The sequence below is a fragment of the Cotesia typhae genome, unplaced genomic scaffold (assembly GCF_013202065.1).
Source record: "Cotesia typhae breed Kobodo isofemale line unplaced genomic scaffold, CoteBio_Ctyphae contig_27, whole genome shotgun sequence".
Taxonomy (NCBI): Eukaryota; Metazoa; Arthropoda; class Insecta; order Hymenoptera; family Braconidae; genus Cotesia; species Cotesia typhae.
In genome coordinates, this window is record NW_027423733.1 from 3,067,448 (window position 1) to 3,094,809 (window position 27,362).

The following is a 27,362-nucleotide window of genomic DNA, read 5'->3' on the forward strand; positions in this document are numbered from 1 at the left end:
AGTTAATTTAACCATTACTTGTGAGTTAGATGATTAAATCTGTCACACCTGGCCTAATAGAGAACGTCTGTAGGTGCCAAAATAACGTGCCCTGGTGAAGGGTACGGTAAAAAGCCGAAGAGGACCAGCATCAAGATAAAGTCACCAGTCTTGCTGTTGCGGGATGAACAGGACCGGGTGTTGGCGTTAGTGGTGGACACCGTTGTTAGCTTGCACGAGTCTCCCGGCCAAGAAGGGGGTCCTGATCAAGGCCCCCCCGCGGGCCAGGCAGATATAGTGAACCAGCAGCTTCAATCAAGGTTAAGTGGTGCTGCTAGTCTCTACCCAGTTGGTTCTGCTGATCAAGAAACCCATACATTATACTCGGACATACGTCAAAAACTTGTGAAAACTTATTATAAACCCACTACAACACAACACACTGATAAAGTTAGTAAATTATCGAATACTCCAAGCACTCGTATTCCTGTGAACGCTCGATCGAATCCTTTAGCTCGCTCTGATATCACTAACAGAGAGCTAGTGTTCACTAGAAACCGGTCAGTTTGTCAAGTGAATTGTGCAACTAGTGTCCAGTCATTTAGTGTTTGTTCTCAGGTCATAATTCCTCCTGAGGACATCGTGCAACCATCGGCTAATAACATTAGCAACAACAACAACAACGACATCAACAACACCAACATCAATAGTAGTAACAACAGCAAGAGTCACCGTAAATTTATTGAAATTCTCGAGGGTTCTAATCAGAGTGTTAGAAATATCAACAAGAAGCTGCTAACTATTGCACAAGTCATGGCACCAAGTTGGTCTATGCGTCTCCTGGGCGTAAGCTGTGGTTCAGTAGTTTGCGCTTGGGGACTTCTGCTTGTTTTGTCTGTACTAGGTGGAGCTTCTCACAGTACTGGACTCAACGGCTATGATTTTGACAATGCTGGTACTATGGAAGACTTAAACGGTGGCAGATGTCCATGGGCTTGTTCCTGTGAAGGACAGGATCTCGATTGCTCGGAACGTGGTCTCACCCAGGTGCCTGGAGATCTCGCAGTTCTCGCCGAAAAATTGTAAGTAAAGTTAATCAGTATTTGTTTATAAACAGGCATCTTATATCTATGCGATTTTTGTTTTCAAGGGTATTATTTTTCACTTGAGCGTGTTCTAGAAATAATAGAGAGAACCTTGTCTGACAATGTTATCTGTTTATCTTTGTACTTGGTTACTGGAAGAGCGCGAGCAGTCAAGTCTCTAATTAGCATAAACGTTTGGAAGCACGTCATCTTAACTCGACAACATGCGAAGGCGAGAAATTACCAGCTATATTTACTTACTGTTGCAGTCGAGCTTATCTTTGTAATGAAAAATAATGATGGTAGACATTATAAATTATAGATTAGGCTGATTCAATCTCTAATAAATCTGTACTTAGCACACGATAAATGTTTGTAGGAAAGGCGGAACAATTAAATCCTCGGAACGCATTAGCAAACCAAAAAAATTTGAGGTATCCATATTATGTCTTCGCAGCCATGTGTCAATGTATTATATATTTAGCGATGGCCCTGTGAAAACCGGCTCATTTGGAATCCTGCAGCTCTTGGGACGTTTGCAAGCTCCCATCATTAATATCTAATCGCTTATTAAGCGGGATTATGAATATTTAAATCTTGGCAGTACCCCTCGTTTGTAACCTCGGGCGTATTACCATCGGGGAATTAGCATGCTTTATCGATCCCCCAATTTTTGGGCTCTGGTGGGGTATACGGTCTCATACATACCCTGTTCATTGTTGACATCGTTATCATTCTCTTATATAAGCACAAGTCTGTATCGTTTATTTAATTAACGTGGTGCTCTCACGAATTGCTATCCCATCTGTCTCGTCCCTTTGTTAATTGGCACGTGATAACGGAAAGTATTCTTTTTCCTTTGTAACGCACTACTTAATTTCTCTAGAGTATAAACATTAGAAGTGAATCTGTATTACGCATAAAAAATTGTACCTATTCTTTTGTTTTGCTTTCTTTGTGCTGTTGTTTATATAACTCTTTTTATTTAATATTTCGAGTTTTATGTACCAAAGCAACTTATTGCACAATATACATATAACATATGTACGTACTTAGCCAACAAATGCAGCACTTCTGGTGCATCTCACCCACATAACTATGTCGAAGATCATCCGGATTGATTGAGAAGCCTTATACCTGTAGTTTAGAATTTTGATTCGTAGATAGCAGCAGTGAAGAGGGATCAGACAACCAGATATTTCATGTTTCTATATCTGATATCTTGTCTATTACTTTTTTTATTACATTATTTTCTTCTACATCGCTCTTGACATGTAAAGATTGTTGTGAATTACAACGTGTCTATCTACAGATTTACAGTCCAACATCAATGAATCCTAACCAGCAATTCTTCATCTAAGCAAATAGAATATCTTATCTTTATATATTGTGTATATCTTCGACACTTCTACATTTATATAACAAGAATTATCGAAAATTTATGCATGTTGCTCAAATTTATCTTGCTAGATCGTGAATATTTAATAAATTCTATCAATCATTTTAATAAGTTACGCACTGCTACTAAATTTCTGTGGGATTGTTTTCATGAATCTATTTATGGAACTAAATATTTAGTAATGAACCAATAAGCAAGTTCTGAGAAATTTAGTGTCGGACTATAGCCCAAAACTACTGTACCCGAAACTTAGGGTATAACTCCATACTTTCTAATAATAAGTAATGTAATGACTTAATAACTCATGCTTGTTCAATTAGTTAGCATGAGAGTAAGAAAGTCACTTACAATTTTTCGATTAACCAGTGTAAACAGTACCTGGAAAAGTAAACAACCCCACGGGAGCTTGTTTGAGTAAGCCTCCGATACAATGTTTTCCTAAGTAACATTCCACGAGTTGTAACACGACGTTAGGCTCCTCTTATATTCGAGTTTGTCACTACACTTCTATACGCGATACTGTTGGTGTTATTGCTACCGCTTTGCTGCTTTACTTTTGTTACCACACCGCTATAGACTTTGTCAGAACATTGACGGTGATATATTGAAGAATTCATGGAATGGGAGTGCCAGAAAAGAATGCTTTGTTTCGCTTTATTATTATAAATGAAAACTCCACCTAGCAAATTACATCATTGGTTGAAAAATAAGGTAAAAAAAGTTTCGTAAATCTAAAACAGTTTTTTATTTCTTTAAATTTACTTTTAACTCTACAGTCAAGTAAATAAATTTCTTTTATTAATATTACAAAATTAAAAAATTTTTGTAAATTTAAATGTGCTTATTTTAAACGTTAGAGTCATACGTACTGATAATTTCAATACTATTTTTAATTTTTTGATAATTCTATGTCAATTCTCAATCGAAAAAAAAAATAATTATTTCCTGTACACTACAAGAATAAATTGAAATAATAATTTTAATAATGAGTTAGTAACAACAGCAATTATCACTCTATAATTTCCCGCAGATAAAGTAAAAAATCAATTGAGTGGAAAAATTGATTTTTTCAAAAATTATCATGCTTATTTCTTTTCGGAGATTTAAAAAATTTATACCAAAAGCCATTAAAACCACTTTTTACGTAATTATAGCAATTAATCGATTGAAATATACTTTCGATGCATTCAGCGATAATTTTTCTCGTTCTCAGTGGGATTTCTGTATGATTTATATTTACATTTGTATTTTCACTCATACTTAAAAATGTTTTTTTCCAAAATGGTTGCTCTTGAAAAAATATTGAACATGGTCGTCTGATTTGTTCTGAAATGATCCAATATGCCGTTACCTTCAATTTTCATATCAGGTCTCATATCGACGGATCAGAAATGATACATTGTCATCAGGTCATATTAGAAAATTTTTTTATGGAAATGCAGTACGCAACGAATAATTTTACAGTATTAGATGACAATTTCATCAGTCACTTAAGCCACAAAATTTGTAACAGTTTTCGGGGATTAAAATATTTTTCTGTTCTACAATTAAGAATTCATATATTCTTTAAATAAATATTTGAAAAGCTTTGACTGCAAATAATATTAAACACTATTTAAATAGTTTTCTACTGAATGTCTAGCTGTCAATGTGTGCATAGGTCTAGTCATGTCTGCGCATAACCATGTCAAGAACATACAAATCCCTGAGGGTGCGAATACAATTAGATATGAATGGCTCAGAATTGTAAACGCACTAATGTAATGCATGATCACGTTTTAAAGCCTTAAATACACCAAATCCAGTTCCAGATATTAAAAAAACAAACTTTTTTTGAACCTATTTCAATGTATTCTTTTCATACCTGAAAACTGTATTATATGTGCTTCAATACAAATAACACAACGTTTAGAATGTATAGTAATTTTATTAAAAATTATCGGTAGTCTCGACAGAAAACCACGCCCACAGTGTTTCAACTCAATGTAAAATGCTCCGACTTTGGTAGAAATAAATTAATAATATGAGAACTAAATTTCATTCTTTTCTTGAAATATTCATTTTTATGGTTAGCGGTTAGGTTGGGTTAGATTGACCTGTTCATAACCATTAATTAAAAAAAAAAAAAAAACTAATCTCAAGAGAGTACAGAGCGACAAGAAAAGAACTAATAGGTATATAAGTACATTTATAACTATTTATCAAATCAATTCGTGTGGAGAATAACAAAGCCGGTTAACGGAAAAGGCATTGCATGCGCTGATTGAACAATCAACTCAGCCACAGTTTTAACTTTACACATTATACTAAACATTCACGTTCCACTCTGATTAATCCTCTCCAAAGTCGAATCCTTTGAATTTATTATTGTTTTCAAATAAATGAACAGATTCTTGACGTACATATATTTTAGACTACGTAAATTAATAAAAGAAATAAATTCGATGATTAATTGCAATTAATGGTAAGAAAGATCTTACTAAACTTTTTGATAAAAGAAAATATATAATTTAATATATAATAATATGTAATATATATATGTACATCGGGTATTATAGCATGAATCGTAGAAAGAATTTAACGACGAGGAATGTTTTGTGCACCCTGCGGTGCTTTCGTGGCTTGTAGAGGGCGAACCAAACTCAGGTACGTTATAACGTCGACCGAGAACATAAATATTTAATGCGATTCGACGCGCTTCCCCCTGGGACAACATAACTTTTGAAATCGACCCGTGCACGCTACGAATTTGTTCATGGGTACCCTCTTTTTACCTTAAACTCGCCCACCCTTTTAGTTTCTATCGATATTGATGGTAAGTTTACTTCCAGATCGTCATTTTTTTTAATAATCCAAAAATTTACCTTATGGTATCTAATAGAACACTGTATTGCCAATTCTGATATCAGACCCTGTCAAAAAGATACATCAGACAAATTTTGTACAGGTTAATTATCGAAATAATTATCCGACGCTTGTATAGAATGATTATGATAATAGTACTGATGATGATTAACATATGTGTAAGTGATTCGTAATTTTGATTATGGTTACGAGAGTAGAATAAGGATAGCACAAATTGGAAGTGGGCCAAGTTCAATGAAGACTTTTGCCGCATGGCGTGAGCAGCTTGCTGATAAATCAACATTAAGATTGGGATAGAATGAGAGAAATTGAAGCAGGTAGAGTAATTGTGAGGCATGGGAAGAGTAAAAGAGATGGAGAGAATATTGTTATGGCCGCTGTACCAGTTCTACCACAACGCGCGCGGTTTATGGTGAATGACACTGGTCTCTGTTGTCCATGAACAAATCTCCCCGTTTGTGCGGTCTCTCGGGTAGCATTCTTTGTTATAGGATTAGGTGACAAGACTGGCTATATATAATGTATAGTTTAGCACGGAACTAATACACTTCAATTTTCTTTTCTCGGGTCCATTATAAGACGCAATAGTCTCATTATTTAAAACTGTTAATCCGATTAGCAAACTGATACAAGATAAATTATTTCTTCAGTGGTGTCCTTAGATTAATTATTTTTAATATAATTGAATATTAAATTACTGTTAAATTATTAGCTAGCAGACTTCATGTAATAGGGATTGCTACTTTTCCGAATGTAAGAAAATTTTTCAAATTTTAGACTAAACTTTCTCGATTACGTTCTTCTAATTGGAATCTAGAAAATTACTCTTTTTTATTTTTTATATAACTTGAAAAATACTTTATTGACGACCAAAAAATTGTATTTTTTTGAAAATATTATCGATGTTAGTGTACATTTTTTAGACATTATTTTTTTGTCAGACATATTGCGAATTTTTAAAATTTTTGATTCAACACCGATAGTAATAATTCAAAATAAAATTAATATTAAGCTAAATACAGTTATTTTTCCCCGGATTATAATTTTTAACTGAAGTCTGTTGTAATATAGAGATATATTAAATCATTAATTTTTTTTTCCTTTCAATAACGATGAATACAATTCGAAAGTATTTTATCCAGTAAATAATTAAATTAATAAAGAGATAACACCATAATTGGATCCCTCTGAATAATTATTTCATCAGCATGAGGCATTGTATACCAAAATATATCCAGCTGGTGAGTTTATTCAATTTCTACCTCCTTTTTTATGTAGTTTTTCAACTTTAAAAGAAACATAATAATAAAAAAGTAACACAACAGATTCGAAGAGAGCTATGTTATTTGTCACGCCTTGGCGAGGTATATAGTGTAAGAACCCAAGTAGGAATAACAAAGTAGACGATGTGATACTCAAGTCTCGAATGTCACGACACGATACGAGAAAAGAAACTAAACCCAGGAGACAAATAATCGTGGTAAGTGACCATGCGATGGATAAGAGACGAAGACAGATGAGATAAAGGACAACAAGAAGACAAAACCAACTGGATTGGTAAGCTGCAGCATAGCTCCAGTGGTTAGTTTTTCTCTTACCTCGATTCTTGTATCTTTACTTGTGCCGCATTTTCATATTTACATTCAGCCTTACAACATACTGTAGCCTGTTACAATTTTGGTTTGGGTTATGTTAAGTTTCTTTGAGAAGACTCAAACATGTTTTGACAGACATTGGGTATGCAGACCCCATGCTACTCTTGTTTGTTCATCTTTTCTCATTTGTGCTACATGTCTACTTACACTTTATCCTCTGTCTCATTCACCAAACTCATCATATACCCAAACCTTCGTCATAACGTCTCTTCTGATCCACCTTCTTCAATCTCATTCACCTTCTTCTCCTCTCATCTTTTTGCTTATTGCTTCGTCAACCGAATTTTAAGAGTCACCTTACGTGATATGCATTTTTAAATATTGTATCAAGTTAACACGCTCGGAATTACATTGATATTTCAAGTCAGGTTTTAGTTATCAACAGGGTTTAATACAAATTTCCAGGCATGAAAATATTTTTAACAGGATAAACTACAGATATGTCGAAATGTTTTTTTTTTTAATTTTTACTTTTATTTTATTTATTTTTTTTTTCCATTTCAAACTACGAATTCTAATTTTATTATAATTTTTCTTTGAAAGCATTGGCTTATAAGATAAATAATTAAAATTCATCCAACTGATAAGTGGGACAAGTTAGTTTAATGATTAAAATTACGTAATCAATTTGGAAATTTAATTTTTGTTTTTCATTCGAAATTCATTGAAACAACCAACATTAATAAATATAAATCTTTTTATTTATCATAATCAAAGTTATAAAAAGCAATTGCTTTTAGTCTGTATAATTTTTGTAAAGATATAGTATTATGAAATGACATCCAAATTATCATAAATAATTTAATTGATTAAAGTGAGCTGTACTCTTAATTTAATAAAAATTTAACAAAAAGTTTAATGGATTATTATAATTATTATTAAAATCTTGATCAACTTAGTGAAATAAGTTATCTTTTGATGTTATTATATAATCACCTACAAAATTAATATATTTAACTACCCCCGACTGTGAAATTCAATACTTTATCTATCATTATTTTATTAAAAGCACTCATTTTTCGAATCGTGTTTTTTTATTCTTTTTTTAATTAGAAAGTTGAAAAAATTACTAAAAATATAGAAATAAAAGATCATAATATGAACTGAAAAGATCGATAGTACATTCGCAGATTCAAAATTTCATCTTAAAATTGTTTTTTTTTTTTTTTTTATTTTTACTATGTATTCATTTTTGTATTATCGTGAGAATCTTTCAATCCAAACCTACACTGTAAAAAATCCGGAGTGAAGTAATTAATCACTCCGCGTAGGTAGTGAATCCGGAGTTTTTGTTTGCGGAGTGATTCCGGATTTCACTCCGAAAAACATCCGCGTTCGGAGTTTTTAAAAAAAATAAAATAAGGATGAATTTTCGTTCTACAAAAAAATCTCAAAATTAATTTACTATAAATGATTTATTATAAATCAACAAATAATAATAATAATAATAATAATAATAATCAATTTTTAATATATTTATATATATCATATATATGTATATATGAAAAATATATCAAAATGCATGTGGGTACTGAAATGAAAGCTCTTAATGAGTGTAACAGCGGGATGAGCGTATATCTTTAACAACGTCAATAGTTAAAAAAGTACAGTGCAATTCTAACAAAAGTCATTATTTAATAAAACAAAATTTTATCTAATTATAATTAATTTATGAAAAAAAAATAAAAACATTATAATAATAATTAAAATTAAATATTATTAAAAATAATAAATTAAATTTTTAATAATTAAATATAAAAAGGGTTTATAAAAATATTTTCTTTACAAAAATTTATTTATTTATTTTGAGAGTGAATGCGGAGTGAATTTTATTATGAATAAAAATTAACTCCTTTTCGGAGTAAAGATCACTCCCGCTGGGAGTGAATCAATTAAAAATCATTCACTCCGCGTTCACTCCGCGTTTACTCCGCGTTCACTCCGCAAATTTTTTACAGTGTATCTATCGATGAGATTCAAATTAAAGCTAATCGTAAAATTAAATTTACGATTTTTTTTTCAATTTTTGAAAATTTGTATCTTTTTTAAGTGCAACTAAATTAAATTTTCATTTTTCCATTCTGTATATATGAGTTTTTTTCTAAATAAAAACGATTTGAATAACCTAAGCTTCTCAGTTTAGAATGGTCTGGTCGACAAGTGAAATTTTGTTGCTTTTTAGGTAGCAACATATTAAAAATTATCAATAAAAAAATGATTAAAGTTTAATTGCAAACAGTCAAAACCGGTCAAAAGATGAGACAATTTCCTAAAAAAAAAAAAATCTGTAGATCTCATTGAAAAATCCAAAGATATATCTGAGTTCAGCAAAACGAACCCTTACCTCAAAAGTCAATAAGTCACAATCTAAACAACCTGGTACATGAATTCTGTGCCTGTAAAATATACACAGTAAGAAAATAGTATCGATTAATTAGGTTATGATATAACAAGGACATTTGACTTGTCAGTAGTGAAATAGATCGATTAGTTAGTAGAGCTGGAGCAGCAGCCCCAACAAACGAGGCAGCTAGCAAACCAGCCAGTCATCAATTAACTTTCACCGTCATAAGTTATCTATCCAAAAGCGAATGGGCTGGAGTGTAGTTTGATGATGGCTGTGCAGCCCGTACGGCCATAAAATTTGCGTAATCGAGGCAGTTATACACATACACATATATTTTAAGGTTAGGTGGCAGTAGATATAGCTCAAGTGGTTTCTTTTTTTTTTCTCTGGCGAGGATATAAAAGTTTTTCTTTGCTGGTATATCGATCGACTTCTCACACGAAGCATTTAACTTGGCCACCACTGTACATTAGCTACTGTATATACTCCCATTATATAAATAAAAAAATAATGTATAGATATAACACTCATGTATATGTTGTTAAGAATGGAGGCTTTGCCTGCCACCCTTACAGCTTTTTTATTCGGTCGATCGAATCACCATGGCTTCTCGTGCGACCCTCGAGGGCCGAAAAGAAAAGGCGCCGTGAAGCTAAAAAATAAATTTTAATGGAGAAGGAGGTGACCGGTCTGGTCTCAGCAGGACACAAGCATTGTCCGAAAAATTTACAGCGCCTCTCTGTAGCTGAAAACGGACGAAGGAAGGAAAGAAGGAATAAAACTTTAAGAAAAAAATCAAGAGTAGGAAAGAACGAGTAATATAAATGTTAATGTCCTGATGCGGTGGTAAAAGATCCTTGGTCAAAGGTTCGTCCGTAACTCAGATCACTGGCGGAAAACAACTCGCGCAAGTAAAATCTATGGAAATTATATTTCGGGGAAATTTTCTGACATTTTATTTTTTTCTTGCATCCACGGGTGACTAAATATCATAAACTAAAGGTGATGATGAGGCTCCAAGAGGTCTTATGCTTTCCGACTTTTGCTGGTGTGTCTGCGTGTAAAATACGGTAACGATCGTACGCAGCTAAGAAAAATATTGCCGAGAAAAAATTAAATATTTAAAGTGGGAGAAAGAGAAAAGCCATGAAAAAGGAAAACAAGTCTTTATGTTAGCTTCTTGTGCACGAGTCTTCAACTACCGTGGTAATAAATTTTGGGACTGAAGAAGGAGCGGCGTTTTCTCGCGTCCTGACCGCGAGATTTTTTCTACTCTTTTCCTTACAGCGTTTACGCAGTGTTACTAACAAAACGGGTTACGATGCCTTGGGAAAATAATTCCCAAGACAACGCATCCTCACGACCTTTTACTGTTAATATGTTTTTTAATAAATACTTTATTGTTGGGTAGTATTTTCACACGCCTCGTAACGTGAAGCATTTAAATCTAATTTATTATTGAAGGATAATATTTATTTTTTTCGAAGAACTTTAATAAGCTCGATTTGTTTTGTATATATTTGAAATACAGATAAGGATACATGTAAACTGAGATCTAGATCTGTAAAGTTTTTATTTCTGTTCCTTTGTAAATTACAACTTCAATTAAATATTCTTTCAATTAAGGTAAAATTTTTTGTAGGTGTTAAAACTGCAAAATTTTAAATCCTGCTATTTCGGAATTGTTGCAGTCTTTAAAACTTTAAGTAAATATTTTGCAATGTTGTTTTTGAAATTTTTTTCAATTGCTTTCTACGTTTTTATCGAATTCATCATCAATTTAGGGTTTTAATTTTCGTTCTGTTAAAAAATTTTTTCGAAATCTAAGGAATGTCAGTTAGTTTGTCTTTTTTTCAAAATTATGATCATAATTCTTGACTATGTTTAATTAAAACGATTTGATTCGTCAAATTGAACTATGTAGGCGTCTCTTTATTAAAATATCATTCTCAAATAACGATTACCAAGTTGATAAATTAATGTAAATTTCAAAAAGGTTTTAAATAGGGAATATGAATCGTTTATACGTCTTACGTCTACCGTTAACGTCGCAGTAATTCATCTTGGAGGCAAGCAATTTCTACTTAGCCGTAAGGCTGTTTTAAACTTCTCCGCGCACATTTACCCGAAATTTTATCCTCCCATTCTTATTATTTCTTCGTGCTCAATCTTTTATCGTCTCATCTTCGTCTCTGACTCGCCCGCGTGCACATGAGAGATGGTAAAGTGGATGCAAGTGAGTTAGATATATATACATATATAAAATATATACGATAACATAACGTTGAAAGTAAAGTAAAGAGCTAAGAGAGAAAGGATGAAGCTTGAGTTTGAAAAAAACCAGTTTCCACTAGGGTTTCAACATGTTGTTATTGTTTCTCTCATAAACGTACACTCTCAACTAAGAAGAATGATGAACAGAAAAAAATGAAAAAAAATTTTAGAGAATGAGCATGTCGGCAAAGAGACGAGAAGAGAAAGGTATAAGGGTGATAAGATAAAGTGGTGTGTGGCTACAGTTTATAATAGAGTACTCGGAAATAAATAGAATAGTGGAGGAAAAATAATAGAAAAAAAAAATGCAACTTAGATGACACCAAAATAATAGAGATCCATTAAACTTTTGTGATCTAACTGTTATTTCGTTTTTTTCGATATAATAACAGCCAGCAGATCTACGTGAACTTCTTGAAGATAGGTGTAAAAAAAAAACAAAGTTACAAGTGAATGGCACTGCTTCTTCTACAAGTTCTGGTTCATTCTTCGGGTATTGTTAGTTACTTCGTTCGTGGGTTGTTTTATTTCCTCAACAGCGAAGATAGTCATCTAATACCCATCTAAAACTTTTATTTTATTTTATATTTTTTATTTTTCAATAAAACTCAAACTACTTCTTGGTTGGTTTTCTTTAGGTAGAGCGCGTGTGCCAACAGTAACGTTATTTCTATTCCCGTCAGCGAAGGTACCCGGCGAGACGTAAATCTCATTTTCTACCCATCTTGAAACTCCATTTCTGTTCTTTCAGGTTTTATCGAATTTAAGACGTAAACTCAACTTGGAAAAGTTAACTGTGGCTCTCTACTAAAAATGTTAGTGATAAGATGGTTGTTTAAGAACCATTCTTCAGATACCCACTTCAATCATTAACTTTTTAAAGTATATAAACCCGTGAAATAATTTTATGCAATGGGCTAATCTGCACTAATATTGCCTGATCTAGTTTCATGTGGTTTTATATAAAAATAAAGAAATAATTCATTGTAATTTTTAAATTTTTTTAGAAATATGGACGTCCAATAATATTTCGTATTAAACAAAAAAATTCAAAATTTCAAAAGTGCATGCCCCATAAAAGCTGATGTTATTTTTGAGAAAAAATATATCAGATTAATAACTTTAAAAAAATAAGGGCATGCACTCAGTATTTGTATTTTCTGGACAATTCAACACATTGTGCTTTAGTTTTAGATTTATATATTCCGAGGCTTTTTCTTCTCAGGTAAGGTAAATACAACATTAATGCACCACTGAATAGATGACAGGGCACCCATATGTGGTTTAAGGCTAATTCTTAGATTCTTACTTACATATGGGGCATTCCATGCCAAATCAGACGGTCTGAAAAATTTTAATTTTTGATTTCCTCAATTTTGTTATATTTTTTTGTACCCATAAAAAAACTCTTTTCCTGAGAGTTTAAGATTTTCTTGATCATCGGTTCGAAAAATATCGAATTTTGAAGAAAACCGCTCTTTTTATGATTTTTTGTTGATAACTTCTTAGGAAATGGTTCAAATCAAAATACTCACTGACTAAAAAACTTTCGTTTTTCCATGTAACATTCGAAAAAAAAATACAAAAAAATTATTTCAAGTATTTTGATACGTGTTTTTTGATTTAAAAAAATTTAAATTACATTTTTCAAAGTGAGTGCATATTTTGATTTTCTTCAAAATTTTTTACAGTAAACTACTACTCAAACCATAACTTTCTAGGCCAGTTCGGTTATGGGTTTTCGATGGTAACTATTTTTTTTTTGATTTTTGAAAAAATTAAGAAAAAAATTTTTTTCCTCTATTTTATCAAATTTTATCACTGGTTTCGTTCTTTCAACGTATTTTGAAAAACTTCATGTGTATTTTTTATCACTAGAAATTTAAATAGCACGCTACTTTTTTTTCTCAGTTGTAACACAAAATGATTCTTTAGAAAATAAAAAATGGAGAATTTAAAGTATTTTTTGATATACTTCTATTCATATTATCCTATAAGAGCAATTTACTTGTAATGAAGGCATTTTAAGACCACAAAATTGCTAGACCGTGACGAGTTGAGAGTAGAGCACTATACTGAGCCAGATATGTCCTGATATGGCTTATATCCATGATAATAAGTCGTATGTATTTGGCTTATTTTCATATAAAAGCACTTCAAAAAATTTTTTTACGGAGGAATAATTCTAAAATCCATGTTTCTGGTTCAATACAGTGACAGTAAATACATATAACAAACTACGATCTAGTAGTATGGAAGCAGCCGAGTTAAGCTTATGATATTCATCGGATCAGAGGAATGTACTTTGCAGAACTACAACCAAAACTTACATTCAATCGAAATTTAATATTAACGTTGATCCACTCTGTAACCACCGAAACACCTGTAAGTTTAACTGATATATCTTACTGACTGAATAATTATGATTATCACTATGTTAGCTGCTAAGCTTAATCTGTAATCTACTTTCCAATTTAACATCATACATTATTGATTGTTCCTGTGCAGCACCAGATGGCCCGATCAGAACTTTTTCTCTCCATGTATATTTTTAAAAAGTGTTGACGAAACAAAGTTAAAAAGCAACATCGTCTGTTGAAATATAAAATAAAGGATAAATAAAAAAGTCCAACTGAAGCTCAAGAGAGATTCAGCTCGTAACCGACCCAGTTTGCACTTCTCGCCTCGTCGAGTTTTTCAACAACTCGTCGGTAGTTTTTTAGCGACCCATCATCTAGCCACCTCCTGCATAATGACTCCTATTGCTTCTCTCATTTGACACCAAATTTTCATTCTGGATTCGGGCCTCAAATATTTGATGCACTGACGGTAAACATTCATATTATTTGTACAAAGTACCTGGAACATACGTGTTAGGCATCGGGAAAAAATCACGTAGCTTTTAACATCATAATACAAATATGCAACTTGAAGTGTCAAATTAAACTCACTCTGTTTACACATGGCACGTGAATCTTCAATTTATATGTAAAATTCATCGGATTGGTACAAAGTCTTGCGGACAATAATTATTGAAGAATACAAAGAATTTCAATTGGACGATCGGTTTGTTGGTTAATAATTACATAGTACGTATTTGAGTTTCTTGTAGATAATAATTTATAATTATATATATAGCAATAACCTGAGTAATGCATGAACGACAAACCAGTTATCTCGGGAATTGTGAATCAAGCGAAACGATTTACCAAAGTGCTTAATGATTATCCTTCGTTACTTTCATAACGACCGTCTCTTGTGTTCATATACCTATGTTACATATATATTATATATAACATATAAGATATATATGTGATGTCGATTTCGCGAGATTGATCGGGCAAGTAACGCCCTAAGATCCTCGTGGATATATCGGCGCCGCCTCTCACACTTACTCAATCGGCTTTGCGCACCTATTTCTCTCAAATTCACCACTTGAAGACCTTTAACATAGTAAATTATATAGGTATAATGTATACAGGTAGATAAGCATGAAAACCACTCACTAACATGGACACATGGATCTAAAACTTTTCCTCATCATCCAAACCTCACTGGCAACAGTCAAAGTTTTGCGTTCATCTAAATCAGTAAATTCATTTTTGGATGTCTCTCATCAAGCTCGATTAAAACTCGAATTCAAACTTAGATGTGTATATAAGCTGCTACTGCAATTACTCCTGATAAAAGTCAGTTTGTGTTGAATTTGGCTGTTTATCTAAAACTGAGACTACATCTGCATACTTTAATGTATGTGTAAGATGAGAAGATGGTTGAAAAAATCTAAATCAGCACGTTGCTAGCGTTAATGTTATTAAAAAAATATTTTAATGAGAAACTATAAAAGAAATGAGATTAATTGATATTTATGATATTTCGTGTTCGACGATTCACGAATCAACTTCACTTTTATTTCGAGATAAATTTTTGTTTTTTAGGTTGTTTATAAAAAATTGTTAGTTTATTCAAAATTCTGTTAAACTTAATTACTGATGAATTACTTAGATAGTTGTATAGATTTTTTTTCTATTTTTGTAGACTGAAAATAATACAGACATGTTTTTACATGAAAAAGTCCTCGTAAAATTACGACTATAGTAGAGCACTCTCCAGCACTGACGAAAGCGAGGTGCAAAAATGAAATAAAAAAATATAAATATAGCTTTTTAATTAATTTAATAAATTAACTACAAGGTTTTGTAGTGATTTAACTGAAAGATCCATGTTTAGATTTCATAGAATTCCAAGATATAATGTCCCGAGACTCAGAATTCCCTTCCGGGACAATTATTCATCGTTAAGGTACGAGGCCATCATCTCGCTACATCTATTATCTTTATTTTTTATGTGGATTAAGGTTATTTTTGTTTTGTTGTTTGAGGGAATAAAAGTTAAGAAATAAATAAATTGTCTGGTGATGGTGAAAGTTTAGTTAAACGTGAAGCAAACAAGCGTACATAAGAATCGACGAGCGTGCATATGATTGCATAAATGAATAAAAAAGAGGTACGATTGAAAAAGGGGCGGTGATGATCGAGCCAAACACTTATTTGGTGTCAGGCAATTTGTCGCATTAATTAGGCGTGCAATGGGCTGGTCACACAAATTAATCATCTTAGCTTTGAACACAAATATCGGCTGGAGTAAAGGCCTCCTTGCATTTACGCAACGCCTCATTAGCTTATTACCGAACTATTGCTTATAGTTCCATACATCCATTTATACACATATCTAAGTATACATTAATGTTTGTACAGATACTTGCGGATGAAAAAGATGAGAATCGAGTAGACTCACGCTTGTGAATATCAGAGCTCGCAAATCATACCATGGGATACGTCTAAACGAGATTCCAATGGTTACACCTCTTCTATATAACTCTCCCTCCCTTGCTAAGCATCTCACTCATTTCGCGTGCATCCACCTTTAAGAATTTACATTTTACACCTCGCGCGATGCAATACCACGGCCGGTTAAAATAATTCTCTACGTGATGGGCGTATACAAGTATTCCTATTATTTTCTTTAAGCTTTACGTGTGTACATTTAAATGGAAACTATTATTGAATTTATTCTGAATATTTTGATAAGATCTTAATGAAAGTTTTTAAATTATTTTTCTTTATTTATTTTGTGTGGGTGATGAATGACTAGAGATATGATTAGTTTCAAAAGAAAGCTTTGAGAATTTAAAATTGTACGCTTTATTAATCTTTCTTAATTTTTAATAAAGAATGCATTCGTTGACTAATAAAGTAAAACGAAAGAAAAATTTTTCATCATCGGTAACAAATACAAAAAAAAAATTTTAAATACGATGTGAATACAAGTATCAATAATAAATGAAAAATTAAAGAAATTGTAAATTAATTTTAGCTTCAATACTTTTTGGTATTTAAACATTATGGGGAAAAAAGGTGAATATTAATAGAACGAAAAAATTTATAAAATAATTAATGTACTTCATAATAAAGTATATAATGGTACACAACACATTTGCTTTCGTATCATTCTCGGATAAATTTGACTTAGGTTAGTAACTATCAAGAGAAGTGACGCAGTAAAATGAATCTTGAACGTCGTTGATCCCCATGTGATATTCGTTCATCATTCTTAGCATGTTAAGTCAGAACCTGTGAAAAGCACAGCTAATTAATAGTCTTGACCTTCAGTAAGTTTTGCTCTGTAGAATAGCATAATATAACATACATAATATAGTTGACGCGAAATAGTTTGTTCGATAAGCACAAAGAAAGACGATATCCTTAACATATCAAATTGAACACAAACACATACAATATTTTATATTTTTTATTCAGCTTGTGAGTGCTCCAGTTCACTTACTTCTTTACATACCACTTTTCCACTTCTTTTACCACCTCGATTGCTCTCTCTACTTTACTTCTCTTATCCATCGTCTTGTCGCATACATTCCGTAGCGAAACGACTAAGATAAAAGAAGAACAGAAGAAACATAAGAAACCCAGCTTAGCTCGCAACAAAAGTATTCTGTGAATATATTTACATAACATGAAACAAGTCGAGTTGAACTTTTTGACTCACCTACAGGAGCATAGAAACGAAAAATTTTCTTAACTTCTGAATATTGAGACATCGTTCTATTTATTTCTAGACTAGAAATACATATATAAGTCCCGTGAAAAATTATTTTGATATGGCCTGATCTGAGTAGATATGCGTTCATTTGATCATGTATAACAATATCAGGTTTTACGTAAGGAATAGGATGTTCCAAAGTGTAACTTCGATGATAGACCTCTCAAAATTGGAATTTTGGGTTCCGCTTTTAAAAGGAGTTGTGTTTGGGCATTTCCTGACATATTTTGAGCGTAAAAAATTTGATATTCAGAGAATTTTTTAACAAGATCTTTGTTTGGATATTTCCGCTGAAATTTCAAAATTTGGCCGGAGCTATCCAAAAAAAGCTTCTGTAAAAAATTCTCTGAATATCAAATAAATTCTTTACGCTCAAAATATGTCAGGAAATGCCCAAATATAACTCCTATTAATAGTGAAACCCAAAATTCCAATTTTGAGAGGTCTATCTCTAAGAGAGATCAAAAAATTATAGGTTGGTATATCATCTCTGATCAGTTTTGATTAAATCATGTCAAGTTTGGCATTCTGAAAATACTTAATCAAGCCAATTTTCATGGCAGACCATATAAGCCGGTTAAAAATTTTTCTAATGACCTGATAAGTCCACATATGGCCTGATATGCTTTGATATGTCCAATGTACAAGTTTTTATACGGCCTGACATAGCCATAGATAGCTTGATATGAAAATTGCACATATTAGGCCATATATTGACATATCAGAACATATCTGGTTTGACATACCCTGATATGACTTGATATCCCTATATCTCGGCTGATATTATTATATATACCTATTTATAATTTTTTGAAGGTAATCTTGAAACTTTAGAGAATAGTTAGTCTTAAAGTGTTAAGTTTTGAAATAAAATAATTTTTTTTTTTACTTTCTTAGGAAGCTCGTCTCACATTAGTTCTGAATTCAATCAATTACGAAAACTATTCTTATTTAATGCGACATGTTAATAGACGTACACATTTTTGAAGAAATAAAAAATATAAAAGTTCTAATAGATTTTTATTCTAATTTATAGGTTCACTAGAAATTTCAATATCGCGCTACGCGCGCACCTTAATTTTAACCAATATAATGAATCGTGACTAACTTTAAGACTCTCATGTATTTTAATTTAGAAGATTATACCATAATAACCAAATCAGGCTGTATTAGACGAATTATAGAAATTAGCCGTTACAGAAAATTTTTTCATGGGAGGAAGAGAAATGTAAATAATAAAAGATATCTGTTATAAAGTATTAAAGCAACATTCATTGAGATGTTTAATAAAAAAGTAAATAAATCAATTTAATCAGAGAACTGGTGGGATTCCCAGCTGTGCTTTTTCATTATAAGAATAATGAAAGCCTTCCTAGCTCATTTTATAAGACATTCGTTTTCGCTACAAGACAGAACCAGTTACGCCCACCGGTATCACTAACACACCAGTATCTTAATTACCAAAAACACTATATTTAAATCTCAGACAGAAAATAACTAAAATATGTATTTTAAATAATTTTTATTTGCTTTTTGCTTCATCATACTAATTCCTTGATTTCATTAGTACCTTTCTTAAGCTTCAAAACGTGTAACTATTTCATAATTAGTTTTTTCGTCACTTATCAGGAAACCAGCTATTGTATGAACGGAGAAAAAACTAGTAAAAAAATAATATGTGTAAAGAGTGAAAGAGACGGAAACAAGGGTGAGTATGAACGAGGGATAATGCCAGAAATTACGTGCATTCTCTCAACTACGTGATGCGAATATTTAATTGCACTTCACACGTTTGTGATTATTTTTTAATTGCTGCGATTAAAATATTGAAATATCGCATATTTTTACCTTCGTTTACTGCTCTCTCATATTATTTGCATTATAATCATAATCGTTATTAATATTTTCTCTCTTCATATTTAATTTAAAAATAATTTTTTTTTTTACGTTACTAAAAGGTTAAGGTGTCCAGAAAAAAATGTTGGTCAATTAACCAAATTAAATTAATTTAATCAAGGTATTATTGTAATTAACGTCAACGCACAAGTGAAGTTTTCAACTATAAGATGAAGCAATAATGAAAAAACTTGTGGCACTCAATGTAGTTTCTTTCTGATTAACTAATTATTTTTTTCTCAAAACTTGGTGGTTCAGTCAGAAACGGACCAGATAGAATCGTATGTTGTGTATTGTTGTTTTTTTTAATGAAGTTTCCGAAAGAAAATTTTTTAAACTTTTTTACTATTTTTACGTTTTACCTTATCAAAAAAAAATCAAATTTCTTTGATAATTACTTAATTTTTGAAATATTTATGGACATTTGAAAAAAATGAAACAGCTTTTTTAATAAGCTTGTTACTTCTTGTGGTTCGAGATAAATAATAAAAAAATGGTTTGGAAATTACCAAAAAAAATATTTTCAATAAGGTAGAAGAAAATAAATAATTTAGAGCTCAGAAAATACTTCTTGCGTAAGTTTTATTCATAGGTAGCATTTAATTGATTCACAGATTAAATGTTTGACAAATGTAACATGATTGTTTACCGAGTATAAAAGTATGGTAACTAATAGCTCAAAGCATAAATAATAAATAATTTATGTTAAGTAACTGCATTGATTATTGACTGATATCTTGTATGATTAAATTGTAATTCATTAGTTTGTTTACTTAACTGGTTACGCAATTTGAGATCAAAAGAGCATGAAATTATAATGTATATCATGATTTTTTTAATCATATTATTTAATAACTATGCCGTTGAATAATTGAAAGGAAAATCATTTTTTGTGGAATGGTGAGGTGAGTGAAACAAGTAGCCAAATAATTCACTTGTGTTATGCAACAAAGAACAATGGCTGCCTGAGAGAAAGACTGAAGCATCTGAGAGCAGCAAGTTCTCTCACTCTCTCAGCTGTCGTTGTTATAATCAACTAAATGACTCACATTTCAACCAAATGTTCTCTCAACTAAGCAATACGCTAGCTCACTACTAATGTAGCATAGCATAGTAGTTCTGTCACGTGCGTGGAAATCGTACGTGGGTGTTTTGTGAAGCACGCGTGGTGATAGCAATAATTAATATCAGACAGAAGTGAAACTCTCTTTGATGCCAGGAGTTTTACTGTTACTACTATACTACGACCGCTACAATATATATATTGCACACTGGATTCTCATCTAGCTAGCGCAACGGCTGTCTTATATTTGACTGGCATTAATACGCTACCCAAATCCCATACCACATGAGAGTCTTACATTTAACCGTACAGATTTATTAATCGTCATGACTTGCTCGCACTGTCTTTCATCATTCTGACAACCATCAAAATACTCTTTGATAATCTTCTCAAACAAGTGTCAACTATAATCAAACAGAACTTTCACCTCCATGACCATATTATTGAAAAAAATTAATAACGTAGATTCGGTTATATCTAAAAAACATGTCAAACAAAGACCGAGGTTATTTTTAACTTCCTGCTAAGAAAATCTAAAATTTAAAAAAATCGTGAAGTTATTGGTATTACCCCGGTTTTCAAAAGTCGAATTCTTTTAAGATTTCCACCTTTTGAGGTCCTCGGCTATTCTGAACATTCCTACGATAATGTCGCTGTGTGTGTGGCACCACATACGGGAGAGCGAGACACCGGTCGAAGTTCACAAATTCAATTCTTCTAGGCCTTTGAACTCAACAGCATTCGATTCCCAGTGCTTTTTTCAAAAACACTCTCACAAGTAAAAATCCTGTTTGTGTACACGTAGATAGTGATGAATACACATCATATAATATAGGCATCGAGTAATTAAGCCACAAATATGGAGTATATAGGTAAAGGACTAGGCATCAATGCCGGTATCGCTTACCAAGAGGCTAGGTTGTGAAGTGTAAATATGAATGATTATAATCTACCATCGATCATGTACTGCGTGACACAGGAGGCTTACAAGAAATGCTATCTGGAAGAATATGGTGAACTTACGATCCAGTAGCCCTAGCCACGTCATTTTCGCTAGATGATACACACCTTCGACTTCAGAATAAGTTCTTAGATTTTAGCCCTATTCGGAAATTAAGTTTACTTACTAAGGGTTCTTGTGTAGTACGATGTAGTCTACACCCAATGAGATGTCATTGAAGAACCCGTGAAAAAGTTGTTAGTATGGTTTAATATCTCTATACATGCCCTGATATAAAAGAAGGCTATACATAGCCACATCAAAAAATTCTCATGTTAGCTTAAAAAAAAAAGAAAAGTATGAAGGTTTTGGATAACTTACAGGTGCTATGCTTGCAGGTATTAGACACCTTGAGTGCAAACTTACAAAAGCAGTGATCTATTATCGCTTGAAAATAAATATCTGGTAATTAAATTATCAGTTGATTTATTTTAATAACGTACTTCTGTATTATACATTGGAAAATTTGAAAAAATTAAAGTTTTGTAAGACTATTTGATAATTGAAAATGACAACGATATTTCTTGTTCTTCATATTCTAACACTGTAATAACGAAGTCCAAAAAAGTCAGAATGTGCGCACCACATGGAACAGCATTCATTATGATCATTACGCTTCAGAAAATAAATAAAAATTAGTTATTAGTCATAAGCTATTGAGATTTTGTTATAAAATTCAATACTTACGGAGCCTAAAATTCCAGTGCAAGGAATAATTGCAACAACGACTAGTGCAAGGAATGCTAATAGAACTCGGGACATCTTGAAGTTTCGGATTATTGAATAATCTTTGAATCTAATAAGAAATTAGCACCCGATAGTTTGGTACTATTTTAAATCGTAAAGCAAGTTCTACAATTGCTGTGATACTGATTTCTTCGGATGCAAATCAATGCTTTTATAGTAAGCCTTCAGAAAAGTATCATAAGTAACAACGAAGTCGCGAGTTGGTAAAGAACATTAGTTCAAATATTATTGGGGTTAGTAAACACTTTTTAATGAAGTTTCCTTATGCATAAGGATATCAATAGCGGAAAAAAGATAAGAATAAATTATTGAGTTAAGAACTTATGACCTCACTGACATCAATATCCTAATGAGCAAAATGATAATCAAAAAAGTTGACAGTATGATTAAGAAGTTAACAATGGCCGTGAAAAAATTTTCTGACATTGTCTGATATGTCCTAATATATTTACATATGGCTTAATGTAAAAATTGAAAATATTACATAAATTTTATAAAACTTATATTGGCCTCTTCCGAATTTGAGCCAATTTTAATTTTAGCCTCAAACAGTAGTTTCTAAAAGTGAAAAAATTGAGTTACATTGCGCTTCTCATCAGTGGTTTTAATTTATGAACACTATTCTATCGTACAAACAAAAATAACTCCTGGTCCTATGAAACTATCGAACCATTTAAAGCACTTTTGTTAAATAAAATCCGAACAAAAACAGTTTCACTGTTAAAAATTGCGCCAAGTCCACTTTCATAAAACTCATCTCAATAACATCTGCACTTTGCAAAAAAAAATAAGACTCGTTACAATAATTTTCATTCTATACAAAAAAAGATTAAATACAAAAAAATACCAAGAAACCATCATAATGTTGAAAAAATTGAAAAAAATTTGTTGAAAATTTAAAAATTAAGAAAAAATTTTTTTATCGTACTTGGCGCGCGTCATTGAGTACCCCAAATTTTTTCAGGATACATGAACATCCTTTTAATGTATCAACGTTTATAAGTAAGTCAACCTATAAAATGCATAAATGTAATTAATGAAATATTATTTTATGATACGTTTAACAAATGTAAGTAAGAAATGAAGTAGGAACAAATGTTAAATATACATGAACAATCAAAAATAGAGGCTTGATGACCCAAATTGCTACCAAAATATTAAAAAATGCGACAGGGGGGCTAACTTAAAGGTACATTATTAATAAATTCTTTTTAAAATAAATAAATGGAGAACGATCAAATGTTGAGAGTGAATAATAACCCTGGTTAAAAATATTGATTGAAAAGGATTAAAAATTATGAAATTTGAATACTTTTTAATACTTTCAATCTTTTTTCATGTATATATAGATATACAGTTTACATGGGGTGACTGATTCCCAATACTTTTCAATCAATATTTTTAATCAGGGAAAGAACAAACGAAAAGCTGAAAACGTGATAGAAAAAAAAAATCAAAAATTAAAAGAAAAAAATTTGGGATTCTAACTTCAGTGAGCTATCCCGTTGAATCTACAGTTTATGTAGAAATAATTCCAGTGCACTCTGGTGGTTGAAGATGCAAGCTGTGAATTAACTTTTTTCAGTGTAGTTGCGTATCTATAGTAAGATTACTACACATTTTTATTTTATCTAGTCTGTGGCGGTGACTTTTCTCCATGAAAAAAAGTCAGGATCGAAATTTCTGGCCTTACTATAGTTTGTGCTGATAAAATTTAATAATTTTAAGTGAATTAAATGTTATAATTGATTATAATTAATTAATATCAGTAAAATAGAGTATGACTTATTTTTATGATATATCATTTTGGAAAAAGGAGTACCATATAATTAAATAAAATTTTGCAACCTCGAAATACCATTCTGCTTCTAGTAAACACAGTCGGTAGTCTGGCGCTCCGTTTACAACGGAATTTTTGAACGGAACTTGGCGCCAGATTCTACTGAATCTGTGGATATTAATTCTGAATCATTGATATCATGAAATCTGACAGAGACCAAGTATTTTCAGTTTGAACTTTAAGAATTAGGTTGAAGTTTCTAAATTTAGATGATCATCTGAAAACGTTTTAAAATATTTGAAAAATTGATGATAAAAAATATTTTTAACTTCCCGCTAAGAAAAATTTGAAAATTTTCGAAAATTAGCAAGTTATTGGTTTTATTCCGTTTTTCGAAAATTGAATTTTCATCAGACCTTGACGTTTTGTCGTCCTAGAAAGCTTCCTCGACTACTTTTATGATGTTGTCTGTCTGCTATATATGAGCGGGTGTGTGTGTTTTGAGAAATCTTAAAAATAAAATTTTCAAAAAATGGTTTTTTTTTGGGTTAAATTGTAAATGGCTATGTCGATCAATTTCAGACACTAATTGGCTCTTGATCTTAACATCAAAACTCTACATCAATCGCTATCGGTTCGGTCAAAATCGATTGATTCGTTCATGAGATATCGTTGTCGACAAAAAATGAAAGAAATGTTTTTTCCAGAATTTCTGTAGGATTTTTAGTCTGACCAGTTCGCACTCTACGATTTTTTAAATGGCTTAAAAAACCGTGTTGAATGCCGTAAGCCGCGAATAAATCGGTTGTCGTTCAAAAATTATTGCCGAATGAAAATTCAAAAAATAGTGTTCTATGAAACTTCCATCAAACTTTTGACCTTGAAGAGCTCAAAAGCATAGATCAGCTATCTCTTTAAGCTCGGAGAGCTTAAAATAACACATAAATTATAGTTTTGAGCTCGAAGAGCTTAAAAACAAAATTAGTGAAATGTTGAGCGTTTAGGTATAGAGTTGGCGGGAAGTTGCAGGAATGGCTTGTAGGATCAGCCGTTTTTTTAATTTTTTAAAGAAAATCTATGGTAGATTCATGTAGATAATTTGTCATTGTTTTCAAAATAATTAGTTGATTTTCTGTGCGATAATTAGGTGAGTTAGTGATGTTTGGGTATATTATGGCGCAGCCGAATTTTCAGATGACCTTTTCTTAATGCGTACCAAAACATGCTGAAAAATCAGTTGAATAAAAAAACAAGACTTTTAAAATTAGGTGATTATGTATGAAAGGCGGTCATCAATTTATGATTTTTTATTAATTTTTAAGGACTGAAAATAGTGTTAACATGTTTTTATCTGAGAAAATTTATGTAAGCCATGATTCAATGGTAAATCACTTTCTAGCGTTCACGTTAATGACATTGAAATTTCGGAGTAAAAACAATGAAGAACCCATTGATCACTCATTTAGATGATCGTATTCTCAAGACTCACATAATAATTCACTAAATTACTCGTCAGACTTGGACCAAAGGAATTACGATTGTCTGGATACGACTAAGTGGATCCGTACGTGGTATATGGTTATAAACTATATGGCTGTAGGAGTTGTAGAGAAAAGCTCAATATCAGCATTGGTGGTTGTTCCACACCGAGGATGCTTGGTCGTACATAACTCGACCCATTATTCGCTTTACGCGTACATCCATTTTCTCTTGCCTCTGCTACTACTACTATTACTAATACTTACTTGTGTACATAGAGAGAGTTGAAGACAGTTGAAAAGCAGATCGTTAACTAAATATAATGTGCATCATTGTCGACACTCATTCGCCTTTTACTTTGCTTGTTAATGTAACGTAAATGTGTATTGTAAAGTCATAAACATAATCGACTTGCGGTCGATTGCGGTCGGTGCGTATGTTTTGATTGCCTCTAATTTCTTGCAAGTTGATAAATCTCTTTTAACTGAAGAAAAGGTAAACAATTTCGGTAATCGAATCACTAATCAAATGTATATATTTTTATGTATACATTTATAAAAAGAGGATATGATAATAAATAAATAAGAAGGGGAAAGAATTATTTAAAATATTCCCTCACTATCTACGCGCATTTATGAAGAACAAAAATCTGATGTAGATATGTTGACAATTCAGGAACAATGTCTGGCTTTTGTTGAGACTTTTGAAGCACCTCGGGAGGTCCTCGAACCACTTCCTGCCATCTACTCAGCCCATTTTTCTTCAGCACTCTCTCACACCCATTCACTACTTCAAACACTCAGCGGATTCGTTTTTCCCCCCATCACATATGTACCGTCCGAGAACTCATATTTTATTCGAATAAACATTTGTCCCGGACCGCGGCACTCTTTTCCCCGTTAACCCTCGCGGTGCTCCAATTATGAAAAGGAATGCTCATTTAGAGTGGGACAGGGGATTCGTAATGGCAAACGACCACTCTAAATTATTATCAGCCCCGTAGTAAGCCGCATCAAATTTTTTAATCTGCTGCATTGCTGGCGACTAATCTTGCAAAAAAGCACCAGCGAGTAATATACTAGGTCGTTTGTGTTCTGCGAGGAAAATTCACGCTGTTATTGTTTCTATTCATTCACTGGTTTTTGTTTTTTTCCTTTGCCTGTTGCTGCTGTGAGTTATTTATCTTATGTACATTCCAGTAAATAATGTTAAAGAATATAAAGCGGAACTATTCGTGGTTTCAGTCGTAATTCTATCAACAAACTACTCCCCAAATAGATGACCCTTTCGTCTATCGCCAGCATTACTAATCGGAGAGGAAAAAAAAGATGTAGTCCCGATTGATGACAGGAAGAGACAAATTGGTGTTGAGAATTACTGAAGAGGTAACATTATGAAGATTATTTACACTATTTCCGTCTTAATTTAAGCTTCAAAACTCCAGCATAATCATCAGAAACATATTCGGCCATGCTAAACTTCTGTGTCCATGCACGTAACGATTGAAATGTCATGGTCCGTAATGTATGACTTATTCACTCATAACAAATATCGAGGGTAGATAATGTAGATGTGCGTGTTCGCGTGCTCCTTTATTTATGAACTTGGACAAAAAAAACCGGGTCCCAGCAGGAGTGCTATCAAGTTCATAATAGCTGCTTCTTTTCCATCTTTTC

At 32.1% G+C, this 27,362-nt stretch overlaps 1 protein-coding gene across 1 annotated transcript in view; it reads left to right on the forward strand.

Annotated features, from left to right (window-relative positions):
* The window catches only part of LOC141525696 (uncharacterized), a 131,600-nt gene that overhangs the window by 92 nt on the left and 104,146 nt on the right, over positions 1–27,362 (forward strand). The window contains exon 2 of the mRNA XM_074240260.1: positions 61–1,061. Within this exon, the coding sequence (XP_074096361.1) occupies positions 61–1,061 (1,001 nt within the window). The remainder of the gene's footprint in view (positions 1–60; positions 1,062–27,362) is intronic.